The sequence below is a fragment of the Haematobia irritans genome, chromosome 3, assembly GCF_050003625.1.
Source record: "Haematobia irritans isolate KBUSLIRL chromosome 3, ASM5000362v1, whole genome shotgun sequence".
In the NCBI taxonomy this organism is placed as follows: domain Eukaryota; kingdom Metazoa; phylum Arthropoda; class Insecta; order Diptera; family Muscidae; genus Haematobia; species Haematobia irritans.
The window spans coordinates 20,203,907-20,231,748 of NC_134399.1; the positions used below are offsets into that span (position 1 = coordinate 20,203,907).

The 27,842-nt window shown below is 36.2% G+C and overlaps 1 protein-coding gene across 1 annotated transcript; it reads right to left on the reverse strand.

The window, feature by feature from the left end:
• Positions 1 to 7,414: 7,414 nt before the first annotated feature.
• Positions 7,415 to 18,188, reverse strand: LOC142230376 (uncharacterized). Its single transcript, XM_075301025.1, has 3 exons — positions 17,926 to 18,188; positions 17,571 to 17,685; positions 7,415 to 7,781 (listed from the first exon to the last, which is right to left on the reverse strand). The coding sequence occupies exons 1-3, from the start codon at positions 18,038 to 18,040 to the stop codon at positions 7,607 to 7,609; spliced, it is 405 nt and encodes a 134-aa protein (XP_075157140.1). The 5' UTR covers positions 18,041 to 18,188; the 3' UTR covers positions 7,415 to 7,606.
• Positions 18,189 to 27,842: the final 9,654 nt, after the last annotated feature.

Sequence of the window (27,842 nt, forward strand, 5' to 3'; positions counted from 1 at the left end):
CTCTATCATTCAGAAGTCATTATACTTCGCACCAATAGTGTTTGCCAAATCGCCTATCAGGCAGCGACCCGTTATAGCAGATATCAGGAGTGATATCTGATGTCTTGAGAACACTAGCATATCTAGTATGCGGTTTAAGTTTAAATGGGGCCATATTTGCTTGGTGTCATTACAACCCTTGCAATTCTCCCATCGAACATTTGCCATCATAACAGCCTTCTCACGCAGTATGAGCTTGCATGTAGCCAGGGGCATACCAACAGATTCTAGTTCCCCTAGCCTCGCCAACTCATCCGCTTCGCAGTTCCCCGGTATGTTCCTATGGCCAGGCACCCATATTAGGTGAATATTGTGCTGCTCAGCCATCTCATTGAGAGATTTGCGGCAGTCGATGGCCGTTTTCGAGTTAAGGAACACAGAGTCCAAGGATTTTATTGCAGGTTGACTGTCTAATACCAACATTTTTTATAACATTACTTCTCAGCCAATTCGCCACCTCTCTTATTGCTAATATTTCAGCCTGTAAAACCCTACAGTGATTAGGTAATCTTTTCGCTAAGTTCCAGAAGTTCCAAATCTTTAGAATATACTCCTTAACCCACTTGTCCATCCAATTTGGAGCCATCAGCGTAGAAATCTATTTATCGTTTATTCCCTGTTGGGAATTAGAGTTTCAAACTTTTTGTCGAAAAGTGGTTTCGCCAAAAGTATAATCCACTACGTTAGGCACATCTGGCATTATTTTGAGGACCGAATTGTGACCGTAACTATTTTCCGACCACAGCGATAGCTCGCGCAACCGCACAGCCGTTGTTGCAGCTGACTGTTTGGCCAAATTCAATTCAATCCAGGTCGCAGTTCACTTCAAGACAAATTTCATGAAAGTCATCCAATATCAGGAATCCGGAAACAGATGATGCTGGGCGCCAGCCGATATTGCAAGATCTTTATATGAGCTATCGTGAGATTGAAAGAATCTTAGGCATTAGTGCGACCGGCATACACTAAAAACAAGTGAACCCTATATATCACTAAAGCCAATTTAAATCTATTTTAGTTCATAGAGTTATTAAATTTTGAGAAAGTTTTCATAACTCTAATATTTTTTACGTAAGTTAGTTAAATAAACTAAAAATTGGGATAATTATTCGCAAATGAAAAATAAAGATGAATAAATTCGTTTCTCCCAATAGTTCAGAATTTTTAAAATTTTGTAAATTTGAACAATAATTCTACCATCTTGAACTTGCGATTTTAAACTCAAATTTTTCCTTTCCTTCCATCGTGACAGGTGATGAATCGTGAATTTATTCGTATGAGTCCGAAAATAAACAACAATCCACTGTTCGAAACCTGAAGAAGCGGTTGATGCTTTCAGAATGTATGTTTGGGAGATAACTCAATGATAGTGGAAAAATTTCTTCGAAAATTAATTCAAACGCATGCAAAAGTCTACAGATCTTCATAAGGAATATTTTGAAAAAGTAGCCCAGAGCAGGCGAATATTTCGGCCATGGATTTTCCACAATGGATTATATCACAATGACATGAAAAATCCAAGTGAGCCTGAAATATCGGCCTGCCTCTATACCTAATCTGGCCTATCCATGGACTATCCAATAGGACTCACCCAAAACAGTTTAAACAGTAGATTCCTAGCTACATTTCTACACCACAATGGTCACTAAACTGTCCGGATATTATTCCGTTGGACTTCTGCCCCCGGAGCATTTTGAAGAGTACTAAAATGTCAATCATCTCTAGACGGGGCTTCGCCAGGAATTGACCAAAACACCGCAGAGGTATTTTCGTGCAGCGTATGATGGCTTTTTCGGCCGTTTAATTCGTGCCAAAGGTAAAAAATTCAGCATTCCTATCTTTTCAACCATAATATTAAACAAGTATATACGGATGTAAAGTCGGACAGGCCGAATCTCATGTACCCTCATAATGGACTGAATAGTCTAAGTGAGCCTGAATCTTAATCGGGCTGCCACTTTAACCTTTAACCTACCCTCCACCATGGATTGCATAGAAACTTGAACTAAAGACTGTCATCCACAATCGAATTACTTGGATTGCGGTAACACTTGCCAATGGCAAGGTATCTTAAAACTTCTTAACACCGCCTTCTCAATTGTACGTTAGTCCATACGGGGTATATATTAAACAAAAAAAGGCCTACTAAATACGTCTATAATTCAGTTTGACAAAATTTTCTATAGAAATAAAATTTTGAAAATCTTTCATAGCAATAAAATGTTGACAAAATTTTCTATAGAAATAAAATTTTGACAAAATTTTCTACAGAAATAAAATCTTGACAAAATGTTGTATAGAAATAAAATTTTGACACGATTTTCTATAGTAATAAACTTTTGACAAAATTTTCTATAGAAATAAAATTTTGGTAGATTATTTTTGGAGATCGGCTATACATAACTATAGACCGATATGGACCAGTTTTGGCATCGCTGTTAGTAGCGCAATGTATCAAATCTCACCACGTACCAAATTTCAAACGGATCGGTTGAGTTTTTCTCCTCCAAGGGCTCCGGAGGTCAAATCTGGGGATCGGTTTACATGGGGGCTACATATAATTATGGACCGATATGGTCCAATTCCTGCATAGTTGTTAAATACCATATACTAACACCACGTACCAAATTTCAACCGACTCGGATGAATTTTGCTTCTCTTAGAGGCTCCGCAAGCCACATCGGGGGATCGGTTTACATGGGGGCTACATATAATTATGGACCGATATGGACCAATTCCTGCATAGTTGTTAAATACCATATACTAACACCTATATATAATTATGGACCGATGTGGACCAATTTTTGAATGGTTGTTAGAGACCACATACTAACACCATGTACCAAATTTCAGCCGGATCGGATGAAATTTGCTTCTCTTAGAGACTCCGCAAGCCAAATCTGGGAATCGCTTTATATGAGGGGCTATATATAATTATGGTCCGATGTGGACCAATTTTTGAATAGTTGTTAGAGACCACATACTAACACCATGTACCAAATTTCAGCCGAATCTGATGAAATTTGCTTTTCTTAGAGACTCCGCAAGCCAAATCGGGGGATCGATTTATATGGGGGCTATATATAATTATCGACCGATGTGGACCCATTTTTGAATGATTGTTAGAGACCATGCACTAACATCATGTACCAAATTTCAGCCGGATCGAATGAAACTTGCTTCTTTAAGAGGCTCCGCAAGCCAAATCGGGGGATCGGTTTATATGGGGGCTATATATAATTATGAACCGATGTGGACCAATTTTTGCATGGTTGTTAGAGACTATATACTAACACCATGTACCACATTTCAACCGGATCGGATTAATTTTGCTCCTCTAAGAGGCTCCGCAAGCAAAATCTGAGCGTCGGTTTATATGGGGGCTATACGTAAAAGTGTTCCGATATGGCCCATTTGCAATACCATCCGACCTACCTCAATGACAACTACTTCGACTCAGAATTTCACCACGACCCAGAATATTTATACTTTATAAGGTCTTAGACCAATATTTCGATGTGTTACAAACGGAATGACAAAGTTAATATACCCCCCATCCTATGGTGGAGGCTATAAAAAATCTAAAGCGCTTTACTTTGTTGCATTACATATCAGCCACGCTGTAGGTTAGTTTAGGCACTTCGACTATTCAGTCCATTGTAGTACCACAGTGGTGAGCTTTCTTCTTATCAATGATTGTTGCCCTATTCCACTTTTAACTCAGTGACAAAGGACCTCCGTTTTATAGCCGAATCCAAACGGAGTTTCCTATTACGATGAAACCATTTAGAGAAGTTTTGAAACACTCGAAAATGTCACCTGCATTACTGAGAGTGGATAATCCAACGCTGAACAGCTTTTTGATGTTCGCTCGAAAGTGGCATTGAACCCACGAGCCTATTTTTATTTGTATTTGTTGTTGTTGTAACAGTTTTTAATATAGTTTCATCCATTTTGTTCTATGCCTGTGTAGTTCAACTAGTAGCAAGCGAAAAGGTGACGAGTGTCATGTGGCCCTTGAGTACAGATGGGACACACGTCAGCTACGCTGCTATCAATCACTGATAAGTAGGAATTGAGACGGCTGCACTTGCCTGATCTTAGTTGGGCCAAAACCTGGTCTGCCGTGGGAAGTCTCCCTCCTCCGGTGCTATTTATGGGCGGATTTTGACTCCGAGGACAGTATTAACCTTGTAGCTTCTCATCGCTTCAGTTACAGTATCCTCATGAATCCTGTTCAGACCTGTCTGGTAACATATGCTGCCTAATCTAGAGGCTCTCTTTTATAACGCTGGATCTCGAACTCTAGAAGGTGAAGATCAACCCTTTCAATCCTGGGTGGAGGTAGTCTATCCACAAGATGGTGATTTGGATGACAACTTCGATAGCAACCCAAGAGGTACTGCTTTGACAACATGTAATTGTGGCGACGCACTGGTATGATCTTGGTCTCCGCATACAGCTGATCCAGAGGTGTATTGCGGAGACATCCTGTTGCAGTTCTAAGGGCAGCGTTCTGACTGGTTTGTATGTTATTCCACTACGTGTCTCTTGTTTGAGGTGTCCACACTGGCTCTGCATAGTTTACCACTGACTGGCCAATTGCCTTATATGTAGTCAACAAGGTTTCTTTGTCCGCAAGTGACTTGACGACCTTGTTTCTACCGCGGAGCTTACCACAAATTGCAGTGGCATGGACTTAAAAAGGCTGTCGAATTTGACCCCGAGAATCTTGGGGTAATTTGTGGTCGGAATTATTTTGCCGTCGACTCTGACATTCTACTGCCTGCGTACTTCCGCCGTCCATGTAGTGAATAGCGTGGCTGAGGATTTGGTGGGATATACCCTCAACTTTCTTGCAGTGAAATAACTGGTAAGATCGGCGAGTGAATAGTGTGGCGAGCGAATAGTGTGGCTGAGGATTTGGTGGGATATATCCTCAAATTTCTTGCAGTGAAATAACTGGTAAGATCAGCGAGGTCGACGTTCAATCGATCGCATATATCATAAACAATGGGCCCGGATGCCATGATTGTACAATCGTCCGCATACGATACAATCTCGACGCCGTCAGGAGGGGGTGGAATCGAGGACAGGTAAAGATTAAACAGTGCCGGAGATATCACCCCACCCTGGGGAACTCCCTGTTTAACTCTACGGGGTTTTGACTTCCTGTCCCTGAATTCCACATACGACTGGGCCCGTACAGATAATTCAGAACCCAAAGCTTGGTTCTTATATTTTTTGTTGTATCTGCTGTTGCAATATATTGAGGTTGTAATTAATTTGTTTTTACCATTTAGCCCCTTACAGAAAATTGCAACAGCCTACGCCCTTCTCTGTAGCATTTTAATAACTGAGATAACATCGTTTACACTCTTAGCCGTTGATTGCTATTTAAGTGGAAGACAAGGTGTATTTGGTTCTCTCTTTTGCACCATTGTAAATAAATGTAGGGAAAAAAGTTTTTCAGTTGGAAATTTCACATTGAATTCAAGAATCGTTTCAACATCATTGAGGAAGGATATTAACTTCAGTTTTGCATTAAATTGGTAGCGTCGGGAAAAACTACTAAACAAACATTTAGTTGACTCAGAGAGGGAATATGGTTTCCTTAAACATATTTCAAGAGCAAAATATTATTTGGATGGGGATAGGGATCATTTCTATCAGTTAGGAGTTTTATATGCAAATCACTATCCCATGTTCTAATATTCGGAATAACATATTTATACCCTCCACCATAGGATGGGGGTATATTAACTTTGTCATTCCGTTTGTAACACATCGAAATATTGCTCTAAGACCCCATACAGTATATATATTCTGGGTCTTGGTGAAATTCTGAGTCGATCTGAGCATGTCCGTCCGTCCGTCTGTTGAAATCACGCTAACTTCCGAACGAAACAAGCTATCGACTTGAAGCTTGGCACAAGTAGTTGCTATTGATGTAGGTCGGATTGTATTGCAAATAGGCCACATCGGTCCACTTTTACGCATAGCCCCCATACGAACGTACCCCCAAATTTGGCTTGAAGACCCTCTAAGAGAAGCAAATTTCATCCGATCCGGCTGAAATTTGGTACATGATGTTAGTATATGGTTAGTATATGGTCTCTAACAACCATGCAAAAATTGGTCCACATCAGTCCATAATTATATATAGCCCCCATATAAACCGATCCCCAGATTTGTCCTCCGGAGTCTCTTGGAGGAGCAAAATTCATCCGATCCGGTTGAAATTTGGAACGTGGTGTTAGTATGTGGCCGCTAATAACCATGCCAAATTTGGTCCATATCGGTTCATAATCATGGTTGCCACTCGAGCCAAAAATAATCTACCAAAATTTCTATCGAAAATTTTATTTCTATAGAAAATTTTGTCAAAATTTTATTTCTATAGAAAATTTTGTCAAACTTTATTTCTATAGAAAATTTTGGTAAAATTTTATTTCTAAGGAAAATGTTGTCAAAATTTTAATTCTATAGAGAATGTTGTCAAAATTTTAATTCTATTGAAAATTTTGTCAAAATTTTATTTCTATAGAAAATGTTTTCAAAATGTAATTCCTATATAAAATTTTATCAAACTTTATTTCTATAGAAAATTTTGGTAAAATTTTATTTTTAAGGAAAATGTTGTCAAAATTTTAATTTTATAGAGAATGTTGTCAAAATTTTAATTCTATTGAAAATTTTGTCAAAATTTTATTTCTATAGAAAATTTTGTCAAAATGTTATTTCTATAGAAAATTTTGTCAAACTTTATTTCTATAGAAAATTTTGTCAAAATTTTATTGCTATAGAAAATTTTGCCAAACTTTATTTCTATAGAAAATTTTGGCAAAATTTTATTTCTAAAGAAAATGTTGTCAAAATTTCAATTTTATAGAGAATGTTGTCAAAATTTTATTTCTATAGAGACTTTTATCAAAATTTTATTTCTATACAAAATTTTGTCAAACTTAATTATATATCGGCCTTTTTTAGTTTAATATATACTACGTATAGACTACCTTGCAATTTATAAGACTGTGTTAGGAAGTTTTAAGATAACTTGCCATCGGTAAGTTTTACAGCAACCCAAGTAATTCGATTGTGGATGACAGACTTCAGTAGAAATTTCTACGCAATCCTTGGTGGAGGGTACATAAGCTTCGGCCTGGCTGAACTTACGGCCGTACATACTTGTATTTTCTTGTAAGCCAAAATATACAAATAAAATTTTTGGCAATTTAGTTCTCCTTATTAAAAAATATTGAAATTCGAAGTTATCTTCTCGTTCCAAGAAACATAATTTTCTAGCGATTTGTCATTCCGAATATCGGAACAGAGAGGAATAGATTCTTAAAAAAAATTATATTCGTTACACATCTCCATTAAAATATGACATTTATTTCAAACTCTTTTGTTTTTACATTATTTTAAAATAAATAAGTAAGTTTTTTTTTTTGGTCTCATCTCTAAATCGTAGTACTTACAAAACTATAACCTAAGCGACAATTTATTGGAAGTAAATATTACAAAAGAAAATATTGTAAAATGTAGGGAAACTGCTATCCTAAGACTATGTAGAATTTTCACTTTTCACTGCATCACTCTCGTGGGCATTCTTCTCAATGTAATAGGATGAACCGTCAGATTTTTGACATTTGTATACGGATTTACAACACTCAGGAAAAGGTTTATCGGGATTGACACGTTCGCCACGATTACAATTGGCTAGCCGAAGTTTTCCGCATCTAAAAAGGGGAAAGAGAAAAGAAATGAGACATATGTGAGGACCAAAATGAGGATATAGATTTCGCTATAGTCTAAATAAATGTTATATATTAACTAATAAAATTTAAAATAACAATTTTTTTCTTAATGTAAGTCAGATTTCGTTCCTACTCAAAATAAAATTACCCCATCTCCTACCAATACTACAGTGTTAAGGCCTGTATATTAGGATGTTGGAGCCTCTGCTCTTACATCGTATTAGCCACTTCCACAGGTAAACTAGATGAGTGCAGTGTTACCATTGTACCACCAGAGTGACATTTGTCCCTTTTTTAAAGTGTTTATATTTTTGTGGCACTTTTTTTGTAAACTTTCTACATTTTGTGCACTTTTTGTTACGCTGGACCACTTTTTTAATTCCTTTTATATTTTTGATATCAAATCCTGCAAAGATTACCAATGTGTACTATATTTGTGTTCACCAGTGTTACCGTTGTTTCCCTTTAGGGATATATTTTCAATTTTTAAAAATAGAGTAAGCATTCATAAAATGGTACAAATCATTTAAATTTTGACGAAAAAAAGTGATAAGTCCAATCTGAAAAAATTGTGAATTTTTCAAAATATTTGAGGTCAAACGTTTCCGACAAGCGTTAGAATCCATTAAAAATTATAAAAAATTATAAAAATTATTTATTTGACAAAATATCACAGAAAATTTTTTAATTTACATCCAAAACATTGAATTCGGATCATACCTAAAGAAGTGATGCAAATTCAGTGCAACGGCTGTTGAAATGGAGGACTTCCGTCCTATGACAAGCCCATGTTAAATTCATCGCTTCCGCGTCAATTTTGCACCACTTCCGGATCCAAAAAGAACATTTTCTTTACTTTTTTGGCGGCCCTTTTTTTGCTTGGTATATATAGCTCCCATATAAACGATGTCCACTTATGACTTCCGGAATCTACTGGAAGATAAAATGTTATCTATTGGGATCAAATTTGGTATGCGATGTTAATATACGCCCTCTAACACTGCAATTGGTCCATAATTATATATACAGCACTCATATTAACCCATCCCCAGATTTGACTTCCAGATCCTCTTGGAGAAATAAATTTCATTCGATCGGGTTGAAATTTGGTATGTTATCAAAAATGGAACGAGATTTGACCTCTGGGCAACCCTCAAATGCAAAAATTGGTCCACATCTGTCCATAATTACATATAGCCCCCATATGAACCAACCCCCAAGTCCTTAGTAGAACTTTCTACGCAATCCATGGTGAACGGTACATACGCTTCGGTACAGTTGGTAGAATTCTAACAAAAATGCTAGATTTTTATTGTTTGGTAGAATGATGGAATTCTTTATGTTTTGGTAGATTTTGCAAAATATTCCTCTCCAATTATGTTACTTTAGGAATTAAATTTTGGCCTAATTTACTATAGAAATGAAATGTTGACAAAATTTTCTATAGAAATAAAATTTTGACAAAATTTTCTATAGAAATACAATTTTGACAAAATTTTCTATAGAAATACAATTTTGACAAAATTGTCTATAGAAATAAAATTTTGGTAGATTTTTTGGGAATCGGCTATATATAACTATACACCGATATGGACCGGATTTGGCATGGTTGTTAGCGGCCATATACTAGCGCAAAGTACCAAATTTCACAACGTACCAAATTTCAACCGGATCGGATGAATTTTGCTCCTCCAAGAGCTCCGCAGGTCAATATCCTAACACCACGTACCAAATTTCAACCGAATCGGATGAATTTTTCTCATCCACGAGGGTCCGGAGGTCAAATCTGGGGATCGGTTTATATGGGGGCTATATTTAATTATGGACCGATGTGGACCAATTTTTGCATGGTTTTTAGAGACCACTAACACCATGTACCAAATTTCAGCCGGATGGGATGAAGTCTTCTTCTCTTCGAGGCTCCGCAAGCCAAATCTGGGGATCGGTTTATATGGGGGCTATATATAATTGTGAACCGATTTAAACCAATTTTTGCATGATTATCAGAGACTATATACTAACACCATGTACCAAATTTGATTTTGATCGGATGAATTTTGCTCCTCCAAGAGGCTCCGCTAGCCAAATCTGAGCATCGGCTTATATGGGGGCTATACGTAAATTTGCAATACCATCCGACCTACATCAATAGCAATTACTTGTACCAAGTTTCAAGTCGATTGCTTGTTTCGTTCGGAAGTTCAACAGACGGACGGACAGACGGACATGCTTAGACCGACTCAGAATTTCACCACGACCCAGAATATATATACTTTATGGGGCCTTAGAGCAATATTTCGATGTCTTACAAACGGAATGACAAAGTTAATATACCCCCCATCCTATGGTGGAGGGTATAAAAATGTTGACAAAATTTTCTATAAAAACGGAAAAAAAAAACTTTTTGCTACATTTTCAATAGAAAAAAAAATTGACAAAATTTTCTATAGAAATAATATGTTGACAAAATTTTCTATAAAAATAAAAGTTTGACAAAATTTTCTATAGAAATAAAATATTGACTAAATTTTCTACAGAAGTAAAATTTTGACAAAATTTTCTATAGAAATAAAATCTTGACAAAATTTTCTACAGAAATAAAATTTTAACAAAATTTTCTATAGAAATAAAATGTTGGCAAAATTTTCTACAGAAATAAAATTTTAACAAAATGTTCTATAGAAATCAAATGTTGGCAAAATTTTCTATAAAAATAAAATTTCGACAAAATTTTCTATAGAAATAAAATTTTGAATAAATTTTCTATAGAAATAAATTTTTGACATTTTCTATAGAAAAAAATGTTCACAAAATGTTCTATAGAAATGAAATTTTGACAAAATTTTCCAATGTTTACTACATTTTCAAAAAAAAAAAAAAATTTGGCAAAATTTTGGCAGAATTAAAAAAAAATTTTGGCAGAATTTCCTATAAAAATAAAGTTTTGAGAAAATTTTCCATAGAAATAAAATTTTGACGAAATTTCCTATAAAAATAAAATTTTGATAAAATTTTCTCTAGAAATAAAATTTTGGCTAAATGTTCTATAGAAACAGCATTTTGCAAAATTTTCTATAGGAATAAAATGTTGAAAAAATTTTCTAAAGAACTAAAATTTGGACAAAATTTTCTATAAAAATAAAATTTTGACAAAATTTTCTATAAAAATAAAATTTTGACAAAATTTTTTAAAGAATAAAAATTTTGACAAATTTTTCTATAGAAGTAAATTTGTGCAAAATTTCCTAAAGAAATTTTCTATAGAAATAAAATTTGGACAAAATTGTCTACAGATTTAAAATTTTTAAATATGTAACACTTCGTGTATTTTTCATGAGACCTTCAACGAATGGAAAGTAACATCCATTCGCTAAAAGTCTTCCATACTTTCCCAATCTAAATTGGATTTATTGTCTTTTGTATTTTTACTTAAAATTAATTCCATCACATTTGTAATGCAAAATGAATTCTCCATATACAGTCTATCTTGCATTATTGCCTTGTTTTTGTTGTGGCATTTGGGACTGATAAGAGATGAACTTATTTCTGTAGAGTTGTTCAACATCAACAACATCCCATATGAGTGAATAATTTCAAAGCATTAGATTTTGTAGTTTCAATACTCATTTGTTTATTTAGGCAGACAATTCTACATTGTAATCGTTATGCATAGTGATTTTTTTTTCCTTTTATAAAGATAGTTATAATAGATAAACATCTGAATTTATTAAAAAATATTCCAAAATTTATTTTAATTTTTCAGAGTCTGAATCAAAAATTTTTAATTTGTATTTAATTTTGAATTATTACTCTATTGTTGCAAACTTTCAGTTTCTTTCATTTCCTATTGTCTTTACTTTCAACGTTTGTTTTAATTTGCCCTATAATATGGCATAATATTTACAATTTATATATTTCTGTGCTAATTCGCAATGCATTTTTAGTCTCAACATTGTATAATAGAGATAGAGAGATTATATACTATTATGTTTTAGATTGGAATGTATTGAAGAAATTTCATATTTTGTTTCAATTTGCCTTAGGTTATGGCAAATCGAAAGCTAGACTAATATCTAGCTTCTGCTAATTGTAATAACGAAACGCCGTATTTGAAACGTTAGGCAAGGTGGGGTTCTTGCATTTTGCTGCATTTCTTAAATCCTTGCATTTCTATAGAAAATTCTCAGTAAAAAGTTAAGATAATCCAGTAAGGTAGCCTCCCTAAAATTTGTGTCATTTCTTTGCCACGGGCTCCACATAGTGACGCCCCAATGATATTATCGTGCCAAAAAGAAAATTTTCTATGAAATAAATCCCCATTTTAAAATATTAAATAATATCCAAAAGTATGAAAATATACTCCAAATAGATCTGAATTAACTCCCCAAAAATGTCAACAGAAAACATATTTAAAAAAAGTTTTTGTTGGCTCTACGAAATAACGCCATTGAAATATCGCCCCAAAAAAATTTAAAAAGGTTCCAAAACTGGGGTTTTATTTTTCTATGAAATAAATCCCTATATTTAGATATGAAATAAAATCCTAAAGTATGAAAAACCACCTCCGGTAGTATATATGAATCAATTCCCCAGAATTGTCAAAAGGAAGTAGATAATTCATAATTCAAAAAATTGGGGAAATAAAGTCCAATGAAATATAGCCCTAAAGCGAAATAAGGGCCCAATATTAGGGTCGTATTTCTCTATGTAATAAATTCTTATTACAAGATATGAAATAAAGCCCCAAATATATAAAAATAATATTAATTACAGCCCCAAAATTGGGGCCATACATACGCGCTATGAAAATATACCCCAGAAAATGAGTCTCTCAAGATAACTAAAACAGTGCCACAAATGTGGGATGACGCTACATAATGAATATAAGACCCATGAAAATGAGCACCGCGTCCTCGAATAAAAAGTAAGAAAAAAATGTGCTGTTGTTTTCCATATAATTTTACTTAATTTTTAGTTTACTTAAATTACTTAAATTAAGTAAAAAGATTTTATTGACTCCTCGAAATAACGCCCAAATGAACTATAGCCATAAAGCGAAATAAGGCCCCAATATTGGGGTTTTATTTCTCTATGTAATAAATTTTTATTTCAGAGAACTAAAAATTTTCAGATAACCAAAATTGGGGGCATACATTGGTGCTATGAAAAAGGATCCCACACAAATGAGCCCCACAAGATAACTAAAACAGGGCTACAAATGTGGGATGACGCTTCATAATGAATATAAGCCCCATGAAAATGAGCACCGAGTCCTCGAACAAAAAGTAAAAAATTTGTGCTCTTGTTTTCGATATAATTTAACTTGATTTTTAGTTTACTTAAATTATTTAAATTTAATAAAAAGATTTTATTGATTCCTCGAAATAATACCAAATGAAAATTATAGCCCTAAAGCGCACCAATATAAGGGTATTATTTTTCTGTGTAATAAATTCTCATTTCAAGATATAAAATAAAGCTCCAAATATACAAATAAAATTAAATAGAGCCCCAAAATTGGGGACATACATTGGCGTATGAAAAGGGACCCCATAATGAATATGAGCCCTATGTAAATGAGCACCGAGTCCTCGAACAAAAAGTAAAAAATTTGTACTGTTGTTTTTCATATAATTTTATTTTTAATAAAAAAGATTTTATTGGCTCCTCAACGCGAACATGAAATAAAGCCCCAACATTAGAGTCTTTTTTCTCTATGCAATGAAAACCCATTTAAAGATATCAAATAAAACTACATAATAAGAAAAAGTACCACAAATATTTTTAATAGAAAACCGACAATCAACAATTCAAAATAATATTTTTTTTTGGAATCTCCGAAATAACTCCTCAATCAAATATAGCCTTAAAATAAAAAGAAAATGAAATAGGCCCCCGAAAAATGAAAGCTTATTTCTCTAAGACATGGATTGGAGAATGGGCAGACATTGGAGAATGGACCCTAGAATTAATTCATATGGGGGAAATGTGGCCACATTTTACCTACCGAGATTCAATGAGATTTTAGTCCAATTGACTTGAGTTGTAGATTTAACATTCTTTTTAAATGTACCGACTTTGATTCCGATTTGGATAGATCACCAGATTTGGCCAAATAATGTCCAAAAACTCACAACCACCTATCTTGGCGACATGTAGCCCCTTTCCTTGTAAAATCGCCAATGCTAAGTCAGATAAATTTTAAAAATGAAATGAAATTTACCTATATATCGAATTCATATGTATTTCCCCATAAACCGTAAATGCACGTTAGCTAAATTGTTTAAAAAATGGCTTTAGATTGAAATACCAGGTATACCGGTATGAAGTGAGCGTCAATATACAAATGTCTCGATAGGGACCATGAAAAGCTATGGAAAAGATCCAAAAGTTTTTAAAATGGGTGCCACATGATGAAAAAATGCTCATTTCATACCGATATACCCGACATTTCCCATATTTTGTATACCCTGCACCACACTGTGGAACAGGGTATTATAAGTTAGTGCGTATGTTTGCAACACCCAGAAGGAGACGAGATAGACATATGGTGTCTTTGGCAATATTGCTCAGGGTCGGCCGCTGAGTCGATCTAGCCATGTCCGCCTGTCTGTGAATACATTTAGGTCGCAATTTTAGTCCAACCAACTTTAAATTTAGCATAAGTAAGTACTTTGGGTCAGAATAGAACCCTATTGATTTTGGAAGATATCGGTTCAGTTATTAATATGACCCCAGAAGCTGGAATTTAGCTAACTTTTAATTTTGCACAAGGAGTGCAATTGATAGTGTCGTAAAGTGTGCCCAATTTGGTTGAAATCGGTTTAGATTTAGATATAGCTCCCATAAATATCTTTCGCCCGATATGTACTTATATGGCCCCAGAAGCCAGAGATTTGCCCTAATTTGCTTTAAATTTTGCACAAAGAGTAGAAATAATATTGTAGCTATGCATTCCAAATTTAGTTGAAATCGGTTCAGATTGATATATAGCTACTATATATATCATTCGCCCGATATGGACTTACATGGTCCCAGAAGCCGGAGTTTTGCCAAAATTTTCTTTAAATTTTGCACAGGGAGTAGAATTAATACTATAGCTATGAACGCCGAATTTGGTCGAAATCGGTTCAGTTTTACATATAGCTCCCATATGTATCTTTCGCCCGATATGCACTTATATGGCCAGGCCGAATCTTATGTACCCTCTACCATGGATTGCATAGAAACTTGTACTAAAGACTGTCATCCACAATCGAATTACTTGGGTTTCGGTAACACTTGCCGAAAATTTTCCATAGAAATACAATTTTGACAAAATTTTCTTTAGAAATAAAATTTTCAGAAAATTTTCTATAGAAATAAAATATTCAGAAAATTTCCTATAGAAATAAAATTTTGAAAAAACGTTCTATAGAAATAAAATCTTGACAAAATTTTCTATAGAAATAAAATCTTGACAAAATTTTCTATAGAAATAAAATTTTGGTAGAATATTTTTGGGGATCGGCCATATATATAACTATAGACCGATATGGACCAATTTTGGCATGGTTATTAGCGGTCATATACTAGCGCAATGTACCAAATTTCACCACGTACCAAATTTCAACCGGATCGGATGAATTTTGCTCCTCCAAGGGACTCCGGAGGTCTAATGTGGGGATCGGTTTAAATGGGGGTTACATATAATTATGGACCAATGTGGACCAATTTTTGCATGATTGTTAGAGACCATATACTAACACCACGTACCAAATTTCATCCGGATCAGGTGAACTTTGCTCTTCCAAGGGGCTCCGGAGGTCAAATCTGGGGATCGGTTTATATGGAGGCTATATATAATTATGGACCGATATGGACCAATTCCTGCATGGTTGTTAGATACCATATACTAACACCAGGTACCAAATTTCATCCGGATCGGATGAAATTTGCTTCTCTTAGAGGCTCCGGAAGCCAAATCTGGGGATCGGTTTATATGAGGGCTATATATAATTATGGACCAATGTGGACCAATTTTTGCATGGTTGTTAGACACCATATACTAACACCACGTACCAAATTTCATCCAGATCGGATGAATTTTGCTCCTCCAAGGGGCTCCGGAGGTCAAATCTGGGGATCGGTTTATTTGGAGGCTATAGATAATTATGGATCGATGTGGACCAATGTTTGCATGGTTATTAGAGACTATATGCTAACAACATGTACCGAATTTCATCCAGATCGGATGAATTTTGCTCCTCCAAGGGGCTCCGGAGGTCAAATCTGGGGATCGGTTTATATGGAGGCTATATATAATTATGGATCGATGTGGACCAATGTTTGCATGGTTATTAGAGACTATATGCTAACAACATGTACCAAATTTCAGCCGGATCGGATGAAATTTGTTTCTCTAGAGACTCCGGTAGCCAAATCTGGGGATCGGTTAATATGGGGGCTATATATAATTATGGACCGAAGTGAACCAATTTTTACGTGATCCAGCACCTGTGAGTAGACGCCAGACAAAGCATTCTCAATTTCCCCCATTTTTGCTTAGGAACCATACCGCCCAATGCTCTTTTATTAATGATACCCATCACAAGGCTGTCTTTAGCAACTGAGGCAAACGATCGTTAATCCCTTTTGGAGGATGGCAGCTCATCCGGTGATCGTTCCCTTTTTCCAGCCGCAAGAATTCCTTGAGCCCGTTTTAAGGAATCGCTATGTTTAGCCGACAACGTGCTTGGGTCGACTGATCCTAATTTCTTTAGGTTAAACAAAGCATTTCTGCGTTCCTTGAATCTCTTTCGTGAGGGATTACCTCCTTTTGATGCCGGTACCTTGGAAAAGGTTCGACTTGTCAAAGTGTCGCCACCTGTCGACCCATCTACAGGTCGACTAATTGGGCCCAACTCTCGGTCATTGCCCAAATTTATAACTCCAGTCGATACCCGTCCACTGGGCCCTGAAGTTAGCAACCCAGTGGATGTTTTTGAATTTCGCTGCATGGTGGCCTAATATCCCACCACACTTGAAATTCGTAGTAGGTACTTATTACGATGATTTTATACGCTATCAAAAAACACGTCCGTTCCGTTCGACGGTTAAATGCGCAACGTGTCTTTTTGCATGGTTGTTAGAGACCATATACTAACACCATGTACCAAATTTCAAGCGGATCGGATGAATTTTGCTCCTCCAAGAGGCTCCGCAAGCCAAATCTGAGAGTCGGTTTATATGGGGGCTATACGTAAAAGTGGTCCGATATGGCCCATTTACAATACCATCCGACCTACATCATTAACAACTACTTGTGCCAAGTTTCAAGACCCAGAATATATATACTTTATGGGGTCTTAGAGCAATATTTCGATATGTTACAAACGGAATGACAAAGTTAATATACCCCCATCCTATGGTGGAGGGTATAAAAATAGCACTTTAGCATACCTATTAGGCACCCTGCAAATGAGCTTTTGCAAGCTTCGTATGAATTAAATAAAATAGTCCATTTTTTTGCCCACAGTATTATATTGTCCTTCTTCTCTTCTCAAAGACCTCCACATTATCCTGTTTCCAATTGCAATAGTTAGAATTATATTCTAATATTTAAACAAAACATCCATCCAGATAATTAGTAATCGGCGAAACGGTTTCCCCACTTTCTCTATCGCATAATCATTCCAAATTGTAGATGTTAATCTTCGCACTATTTATTGGCACCATTTCCCGGTATATTACACTCTTGTTACATTTCTCCAATTCAAAACCGCAACTTACCCCTCAACTAATACACTTCCATCATCGTTGCAAGTTAAACGCTGACATGGCACCGGTCCTGGTTGCTGACCGGGTTCTAGTTTATCACCACGATATGTGCAATTACCATCTTCACCTGAAATGGGATGGGATTATTTACACAGTTGGCACTTAAATACATAATTTTCAAAAACAAGGGGGGAAAACAGTTGGAAATGAAATTCATTCATTTCAAACTGCACATTCATTTCAACACACACAGAAATTTTTCATTTCATTGATTATTTAAATTCTTTAGACTATTCTAGAACAATTAGGAACAAGCTATATTCACGTAGACAGACGGGGACTATATCTCTCAAAAAAAAAAAAATACCTGGAGGTATCAGCATTTGATAGGCTTCCACATTATGGCTCACTATAGACAACACTATGGCCGATGTGATGGTAATTAAACATAAATACCAGAAATTATGTCTTTCCATTGCCATTTTGTTTTGTAGAAAATATGTGGAGTTTTCACGTCAAACCGATAACAGAACACAATGTGATAAGAGGAAAAGCCTATACGGGAAAATATTTAGCGTTCTTCAAAATAACCGAAATGTGTTTTCACAGTGAATTTTCAAAATGCACTGAAATACAAACAACATCGTCTATACGATATAACCGACCGGCAGCTTGTTTTACTTGTAGTGGTGACTGATTATTTATTTAGGGTTGCCATGGTGGAAGATCGTGATTCGTGGATCAAGGCAACATGGTATTTTCGAATACCGAGAATGCATAGTGTGCATTCTTATCTATCCCAGCCAGATCTATACTGAAGACTGTGGAAAGGTCCATTCGCTCGAACCGAAACATGTACAGTATAGGCGTGTATAGATTTGTATCTGGCGTTTTCTTTTCAATGACTCATTAATAAAAAGTTCCTTAATCTAAAATTGTCCATTAAGCTCGAATAATAATTGTAAAACAAAAACAAAGTATGTACGGCCGTAAGTTCGGCCAGGCCGAAGTTTATGTACCCTCCGCCATGGATTGCGTAGAAACTTCTTCTAAACATTGCCATCCACAATCGAATTACTTAAGTTGCGGTAAAGCTTGCCGATGGCAAGGTATCTTAAAACCTCTTAACACCGTCTTCTAAATTGTATGTAAGTCCATTATATTTAATCAAAAAAGATCGATTAAATACGTATATAATTCAGTTTGACAAAAATTTCTATAGACATAACATTTTGACAACATTTTCTATAGAAATAAAATTTTAACAAAATTTTCTATAGAAATAAAATTTTCACAAAATTTTCTATAAAAAGAAAATTTTGACAAAATTTTCTACAGAAATAAAAATAAAACAAACTTTTCTATAGAAATAAAATTTTAACAAAATTTTCTATAGAAATAAAATTTTGACAAAATTTTCTATAGAAATAAAATTTTAACAAAAATTTTCTATAGAAATAAAATTTTGACAAAATTTTCTATAGAAAAAAAATTTTGACAAAATTTTCTATAGAAATAAAATTTTGACAAAATTTTCGATAGAAATAAAATTTTGACCAAGTTTCCTATAGAAATAAAATTTTGACAAAATTTTCTATAGAAATAAAATTTTGACAAAATTTTCTATAGAAATAAAATTTTAACAAAATTTTCTATAGAAATAAAATTTTGACAAAATTTTCTATAGAAATAAAATTTTGACAAAATTTTCGATAGAAATAAAATTTTGACCAAGTTTCCTATAGAAATAAAATTTTGACAAAATTTTCTATAGAAATAAAATTTTGACAAAATTTTCTATAGAAATAAAATTTTAACAAAATTTTCTATAGAAATAAAATTTTGACAAAATTTTCTATAGAAATAAAATTTTAACAAAAATTTTCTATAGAAATAAAATTTTAACAAAATTTTCTATAGAAATAAAATTTTGACAAAATTTTCTATAGAAATAAAATTTTGTCAACATTTTCTATAGAAATACAATTTTGGTAGATTATTTTTGGCTCGAGTGGCAACCATGATTATGAACCAAATAAAATTTTTACAAAATTTTCTATAGAAATAAAATTTTGGTAAATTATTTTTGACTCGAGTGGCAATCATGATTATGAACCGATATGGACCAATTTTTGTGTGATTGGAGATCGGCTATATATAACTATAGACCGATATGGAACAATTTTGGTATGGTTGTTAGCGGCCATATACTAACACCAAGTTCCAAATTTGAACCGATCGGAAGAATTTTGCTCCTCCAAGAGGCTCCGGAGGTCAAATCTGGAGAACGTTTTATATGGGGGCTATATATAATTATGGACCGATGTGGACTAATTTTTGCATGGTTGTTAGAGACAATGTACCAACATTATGTACCAAATTTCAGGCGGATCCGATGAAATTTGTTTCTCTTTGAGGCTCCGCCAGCCAAATTTGGGGATCGGCTTATATGGGGGCTATATATAATTATGGACCGATGTGGACCAATTTTTGCACGGTTGTTAGAGACCATATACCAACACCATGTACCAAATTTCAGCCGGATCGGATGAAATTTGCTTCTCTTAGAGGCTCCGCAAGCCAAATCTGGGGATCGGTTTATATGGGGGCTATATATAATTATGGACCGATGTGGACCAATTTTTTCATGGTTGTTAGAGACTATATACCAACACCATGTACCAAATTTCAGGCGGATCGGATGAAATTTGCTTCTCTTTGAGGCTCCGCAAGCCAAATCTGGGGATCGGTTTATATGGGGGCTATATATAATTATGGACCGATGTGGACCAATTTTTGCGCGGTTGTTAGAGACCATATGCCAACACCATGTACCAAATTTCAGCCGGATCGGATGAAATATGCTTCTGTTAGAAGCAAATCTGAGGGTCCCTTTATATGGGGACTATACGTAAAAGTGGACCGATATGGCCCATTTGCAATACCATCCGACCTACATCAATAGCAACTACTTGTGCCAAGTTTCAAGTCGATAGCTTGTTTCGTTAGAAAGTTAGCATGATTTCAACAGACGGACGGACGGACAGACATGATTAGATCGACTCAGAATTTCACCATGACCCAGAATATATATACTTTATGGGGTCTTAGAGCAATATTTCGATGTGTTACAAACGGAATGACAAAGTTAATATAACCCCCGTCCTATGGTGGAGGGTATAAAAAAGTGGAAAGAAGATGCATTTCTTTTTATACATTTTTGTTCCAGAAGAAATTATTTTTTCTTTGGGTATACCAAGAAAACCTTGAATAAATCAAGCGACACAGGGAAAGTTCTGTAGCATTTAATGGCGTAATTAAGACATATTTCTACTAATTCATTATAACAGCCATCCGTGAGCCTCGAGAGCAGTAATTGTAAAATTGTTTGCCTGCTGATGAAAAAAGGGAAATCCACCGAACGGCGAATTTTTTTACGCAAGGAGGACATGCTAAGCATTGCAATGGTGTTGTTGACAACACCGCTAACTTCGGCTGAGGGCGTGTCGTTTACTCAGAGATCAGGAATGATACGTTTACTCTCATTGTCGCTCTAGCACTTTCGAAATGCAACATAATTTAGGACGTGTCGTAGCCTCTGAAACCCTAAAGTATACTCCGCTGCAAGATTAGACACATCCCAATGGATGCACCAACATATTTTCTTTATTGTTGTTACAAAGTGACCGAGCGAGACAATAAATTCTAGTTTCTGTCGGATTTTCTTCCCGGATTTCATCTTCCTCATCGATCAACTTTGCTGTGCTCATAATGAAGTTCAACACATCTCTGAGGATATTTTCCCAAAACTTGTAGGATTTTGGATCTTCGTCCACAGGCTCTTAAATCCGAGTTAGTCTTTCCCAGACGTTTGCACCATCTTTCTCGCTTGTTTGTGTTTACAAGTTGGTTCATCATTTTCATGAGACTATGGTTCCTAGAGTCTTATGGCTCTAGGGACGCTTCGCATCCCCTTTTGTCTGCCAACCTTTATGTTTCGATAGGGACATCAAAGTTCAAAAGGATATCGAAAATTGGAGCTGCTGGAATGCATCTCTTGCACGCTGGTTTCAAGCCATTAATGAGAATTTTTTCTCCAACACGCGCTAACACTTGCACCATTTTTTTCCGAGGCAATGAATTCTCTGTTCTGCCAGGTTTTCTCTCCAAATTTCGTCCGGCATATCTGTCAACTTTGATTTCATCGGAATGAAGTTCAAGACATCCCTGAAGAGATTTTCTTCGAGACTTGCAGGACTTTCTTTCCAAATTGCATCTCTCTTATGAACCAACCTTGATTATATCAGCACTGTGTGGTGTGAGAGATTCTAAATCTTCGTCTATAGATGCTTGGATCAGAGATGTATGTTTTCCAAACGCTGCACCTTCTTTTCACTTGTACGTATTTACAAGTTAATTAATTTTTCGAGCTAAGGCTATAGATCCTAGAGTCAGCCGAGTTTTCTCTTCACATCTCATACCAACTTTGATTTCTCGATCAAACGGCAATCTCTTCACATCTCATCCCTTTTATTTGCCAACATTGAAACAATACGGAAAAGCTTTTGTCGAAACGGGACTAATGTTGACCGTCATCGTCTGTGGAATGCATCTATCGCACGCTTAAAACATTAAAGAAGAGTTTAACTCCAACCGGCACCAACGTTAGGTTAGGTTAGGTGGCAGCCCGATGGATCAGGCTCACTTAGACTATTCAGTCCATTGTGATACCACATTGGTGATCTTCTCTCTTATCACTGAGTGCTGCCCGATTCCATGTTAATCTCAATGACATGGGACCTCCTTTTTATAGCCGAGTCCGAACGGCGTTCCACATTGCAGTGAAATCACTTAGAGAAGCTTTGAGACCCTCAGAAATGTCACCAGCTTTACTGAGGTGGGATAATCCACCGCTGAAAAACTTTTTGGTGTTCGATCGAGGCAGGAATCGAACCCATGACCTTGTGTATGCAAGGCGGGCATGCTAACCATTGCACCACGGTGGCTCCCACGTTAATAATCGCCAACGTTAATAATCGCCGTATACAACTACCCGGCACCAAGATCAGATACTTCTATCAATAATTTTGCTTTTGTGACCGATCTCTTTGACGCGACAATGAATCCCAATTTCTTACGGGCTATATCTCCAGATCTCGTCCCGCTTATCTATCATCATTGATTTCTCCATTGTGAAGTTCAAAATATCTCTAAAGAGATTTTCTACATTCAATGCTAACTTTGGCAAAGGGGTCTGCGATTTGGGAGTTCTCGAGTGATAGTTTACAGCTACTCTGAGATCAAATGCAGGTACTAATTTTCTCGCTTGTGCGCAATTTTAAGTGCGTAATTTTAGAATTCCCGGTCATAACGTTGGCAAAAGGCAAATATTAGCCTGCTGTTTGAGAGATTCCAAATTGTACTTTACTGCGGCTTTGTTGAGATATCGGGGGCTTCCTTGAACTTTGTATGAATATAAGCTATTTTCTTGTCGAAACTTTGGAATTTCTCTTTCAGAATCGCATTCCTCTTATATGCTAACCAATTTCCATAAGGTTCCATAAGTAAGTCAAGAAAAATGTCGGGTATCCATATCACTGGAATACATCTTTTGCACACTACAGTCAAGATATCCTTGAAAATGCTATCTCAAATCAGCCCTAACATGGACAATGGAGCATTACGAAACATCCTGAGTGTTTGAAAGGTTCAATACCGTTTGGACTCGGCTATAAGAAGGAGGTCGCCTGTCATTGAGCGTAACATAAAATCGATCTGCACTCATTGATAAGAGAGAACTTCACCACTGTGGTATCACAATGGTCTGAATAATCTAAGTGAACCCAAAATACCGGATTACGATTATATCTAACCTCACTTCTCAAGTTAGATGTCTCAATCAAGTCTCGTATATTCTCTATGGTAATTGGTACCATTTTACGAATGGACGATCTCTATTGTATCTATCATATTATTTTAACAATAGGGTCTTTACCCTCATTTCTCAACCGATTCTCAACCTCAATGACTATATTACTGGATTAGAAATGCATTTCCGAAGAAAACTCTTCCAGCCGGTTCAATAGCGAATGCTCTTTTTGGAATGTGGAACGCCGTTCGGACTCGGCTATAAAAAGGAGGTCCCTTGTCATTGAGCTTAACATGGAATCGGGCAGCATTCAGTGATAAGAGATAAGTTCACCACTGTGGTATTACAATGGACTGAATAGTCTAAGTGAGCCTGATACATCGGGCTGCCACATAACCTAACCTAACCTAACCATGAATCACTCAAATTTCCTTTCAATTCTTACAAAAATCCCATTTCCATCCATTCTCATAAAACAATGGCAACCCTATCCTATACTAAATCCCTTAAAATGTGCTATGTGAATGAGTAGACTACCTTATCATGTTTTTTTCCTCCCATGAGAGTGAATGAGATCTCAAATCGTTTTGTCTCTGCTAGTGCCTCTGATCTTCTGACCCATAACAAGTGTCGTCGATCAATGATTACAAGAACATTTGTTTTTGTCCGGCATAAATTTATTTTAGTTGTTGTTGGTGTGTGTGTGTGTTTTTTTTTTGGTTTGTTTAAGCGATTTGTTTACAAACAAAATTTAATTATGTGTTTTTTTTTTGTTTTTCTAGTTGTTGTTGTAATTATGCTTATCTATTTTAAGTTCAATGTTATTTCGTTTTTTTGGTAGATTCGTTGGATATTTGAACAAAAAAATGAAAATTTTCAAAATGATGGGCGAATGTCTGGGCGATATAAAAAGATTGACAAACTAGGACAACAAACATGGGTGTAAATTATGAGTAGGCCTATGCGATATTTTGGCTGTTGTTTTTGGTGGGAAAATATGGCCATGAGAATAGATTTCAGAATAACACGCACATTTTGCGATTGGCCAATTTTAGCCATGAATTTGTTGCAGCAAATTATAAATTCTCTAAACATTTATGATAGTCTCCACTTTAGAATTGGAGGGAATACCAATTTTTTTTTCATTCCGTTTGTGATGCATAGGAATATTGATTAAACCCTTCACCCTATGATGGATTACAATAATCAAACAGAAAGACGTAGAGAGAGGGGGGGGGGGGGGGAGAAATACACAAAATACAAATGCCAAAATGTATATTCGGGTAGGTCGGATGGTATTCCAAATGGGTCAAATCAGACCACTTTTACGTATAACCCCATATAAACCGAACCCCAGATTTGGTTTGCGGAACCTCTTAGAGAAGCAAATTTCATCCGTTCCGGTTGAAATTTGGAACATGCTGTTAATAATAACAACCATGCAAAAATTGGTCCATATCGGTCCATATTATATATAGCCCCCATATAAACCGACCTTGCGAAGCCTTTTAAAGAACCAAATTTCATCCGATCCGGTTGGTACGTGGTGTTATTATATGGTCTTTAACCATCATGCAAAAATTGATCCATATCGGTCCATAATTATACATAGCACCCATATAAACCAATCCCCAAATTTGTCATCCGGAGCCTCTTGAAAGAGCAAATTTCATCCGACCCGGTTGAAATTTGGTACGTAGTGTTAGGTTAGGTTAGGTGGCAGCCCGATGTATCAGGCTGACTTAGACTATTCAGTCCATTGTGATACCACAGTGGTGAACTTCCCTCTTATCACTGAGTGCTGCCCGATTCCATGTTAAGCTCAACGACAAGGGATCTCCTTTTTATAGTCGAGTGCGAACGGTGTTCCACATTGCAGTGAGACCACTTAGATAAGCTTTGAAGCCCTCAGAAATGTCACCAGCATTACTGAGGTGGGATAATCCACCGATGAAAAACTTTTTGGTGTTCGGTCGAAGCGGGAATCGAACCCACGACCTTGTGTATGCAAGGCGGGCATGCTAACCATTGCACCACGGTGGCTCCCAACGTAGTGTTAGTATATGGTCTCTAATAACCATACCAAAATTGGTCCCTATCGATCCATAATTATATATAGCCCCCATATAAACCGACCTCCAGATTTGGCTTGCGGAGCCTCTTAAAGAAGCAAATTTCATCCGATCCGGTTGAAATGTGGTACGTGGTGTTATTATATGGTCTGTAACCACCATGCAAAAATTGATCCATATCGGTCCATAATTATATATAGCCTCCATATAAACCAATCCCCAAATTTGACATCCGGAGCCTCTTGAAAAAGCAAATTTCATACGATCCGGTTGAAATTTGGTACGTAGTGTTAGTATATGGTCTCTAATAACCAAAACAAAAATTGGTCCATATCGATCCATAATTATATATAGCCCCCATATAAACCGACCTCCAGATTTGACTTGCGGAGCCTCTTAAAGAAGCAAATTTCATCCGATCTGGTTGAAATGTGGTACGTGGTGTCATTATATCTTTAACCATCATGCAAAAATTGATCCATATCGGTCCATAATTATATATAGCCCCCATATAAACCAATCCCCAAATTTGATATTCGGAGCCTCTTGAAAGAGAAAATTTCATCCGATCCGGTTGAAATTTGGTATGTAGTGTTAGTATATGGTCTCTAATGACCATACAAAAATTGGTCCATATCGATCCATAATTATGTATAGCCCCCATACAAACCTATCCCAACATTTTACCTTCGGAGCCTCTTGGAGGAGCAAAATTCATCCGATATGGTTGAAATTTGGTACGTGGTGTTATTATATGGTCTTTAACCACATGCAAAATGTTATCCATATCGGTCCATAATTATATATAGCTCCCATATAAACCGATTCCCAAATTTGACATCCGGAGCCTCCTGGAAGAGCAAAATTCATCCCATCCGGTTGAAATTTGTTACGTAGTGTTAATATATAGTCTCTAATAACCATACAAAAATTGGTCCATATCGATCCATAATTATATATAGCCCCCATATGGACTGACAACTCTGAGTTTTGATCCAGGTATACTTAGGCTGTTAGACGAACATCTAACGAAGAGACGTATTTCAGCCACACTAGGACAAGCAAACATACAAAGGTATGTGAACAGAGGCACTCCCCAAGAAGGAGTTCTATCACCTCTTCTTCGGAATGTTGCTATAAACAAACTTCTGGTTTCCCTAGAAAAAGAAAGGATAAAAGTTGTGGTATACGCAGATGATGTGGCAGTTAGGGGAAAATTCCCATCCACAATCAGAGATATTATACAGAGAGCCCTCCGGATGACTTAGAAATGGGTGAAAGATAATGGTCATGGGGTAAATCCTGCAAAGACAGAACTAGTCATGTACTGCAAAGATCGTAAAACTCCCACGATTAGGCCCATTTCCTTAGGGGGTATTGAAAATCCCTTTGGTGAGTGTGCAAAATACCTTCGCGTTAACAAAGAAAAACACATTTTTGTGTCAAAATTCCTTTTTATTATTCAACATAGTTCCTTTCAAGAGCGATACAACGATTATAACGACCTTCCAATTTTTTGATACCATTTTGGTAGTACTGCTTCGGTTTTGCCTCAAAATAGGCCTCAGTTTCGGCGATCACCTCTTCATTGCAGCCAAATTTTTTCCCTGCGAGCATTCTTTTGAGGTCTGAGAACAAGAAAAAGTCGCTGGGAGCCAGATCTAAAGAATACGGTGGGTAGGGAAGCAATTCGAAGCCCAGTTCATGAATTTTTGTCATCGTTCTCAATGACTGGTGGCACAGTGCGTTGTCTTGGTGGAATAAAACTTTTTTCTTCTTTATATGGGGCCGTTTTGCCACGCTCCAATAACGCCATATAATAGTCACTGTTGATGGTTTTTCCCTTCTCAAGATAATCGATAAAAATTATTCCATGCGCATCCCAAAAAACATAGGCCATAACTTTGCCAGCGGACTTTTGAGTCTTTCCACGCTTCGGAGACGGTTCACAGGTCGCTGTCCACTCAGCCGACTGTCGATTGGACTCAGGAGTGTAGTGATGGAGCCATATTTCATCCATTGTCACATATCGACGGAAAAACTCGGGTGTATTACGAGTTAACAGCTGCAAACACCGCTCAGAATCATTAACACGTTGTTGTTTTTGCTCAAATGTGAGCTCGTGCGGCACCCATTTTGCACAGAGCTTCCGCATATCCAAATATTGATGAATGATATGACCAACACGTTCCTTTGATATCTTTAAGGCCTCTGCTATCTCGATCAACTTCATTTTACGGCCATTCAAAATCATTTTGGATTTTTTTGACGTTTTCGTCGGTAACCACCTCTTTCGGGCTTCCACTGCGTTCACCGTCCTCCGCGCTCATTTCACCACGCTTG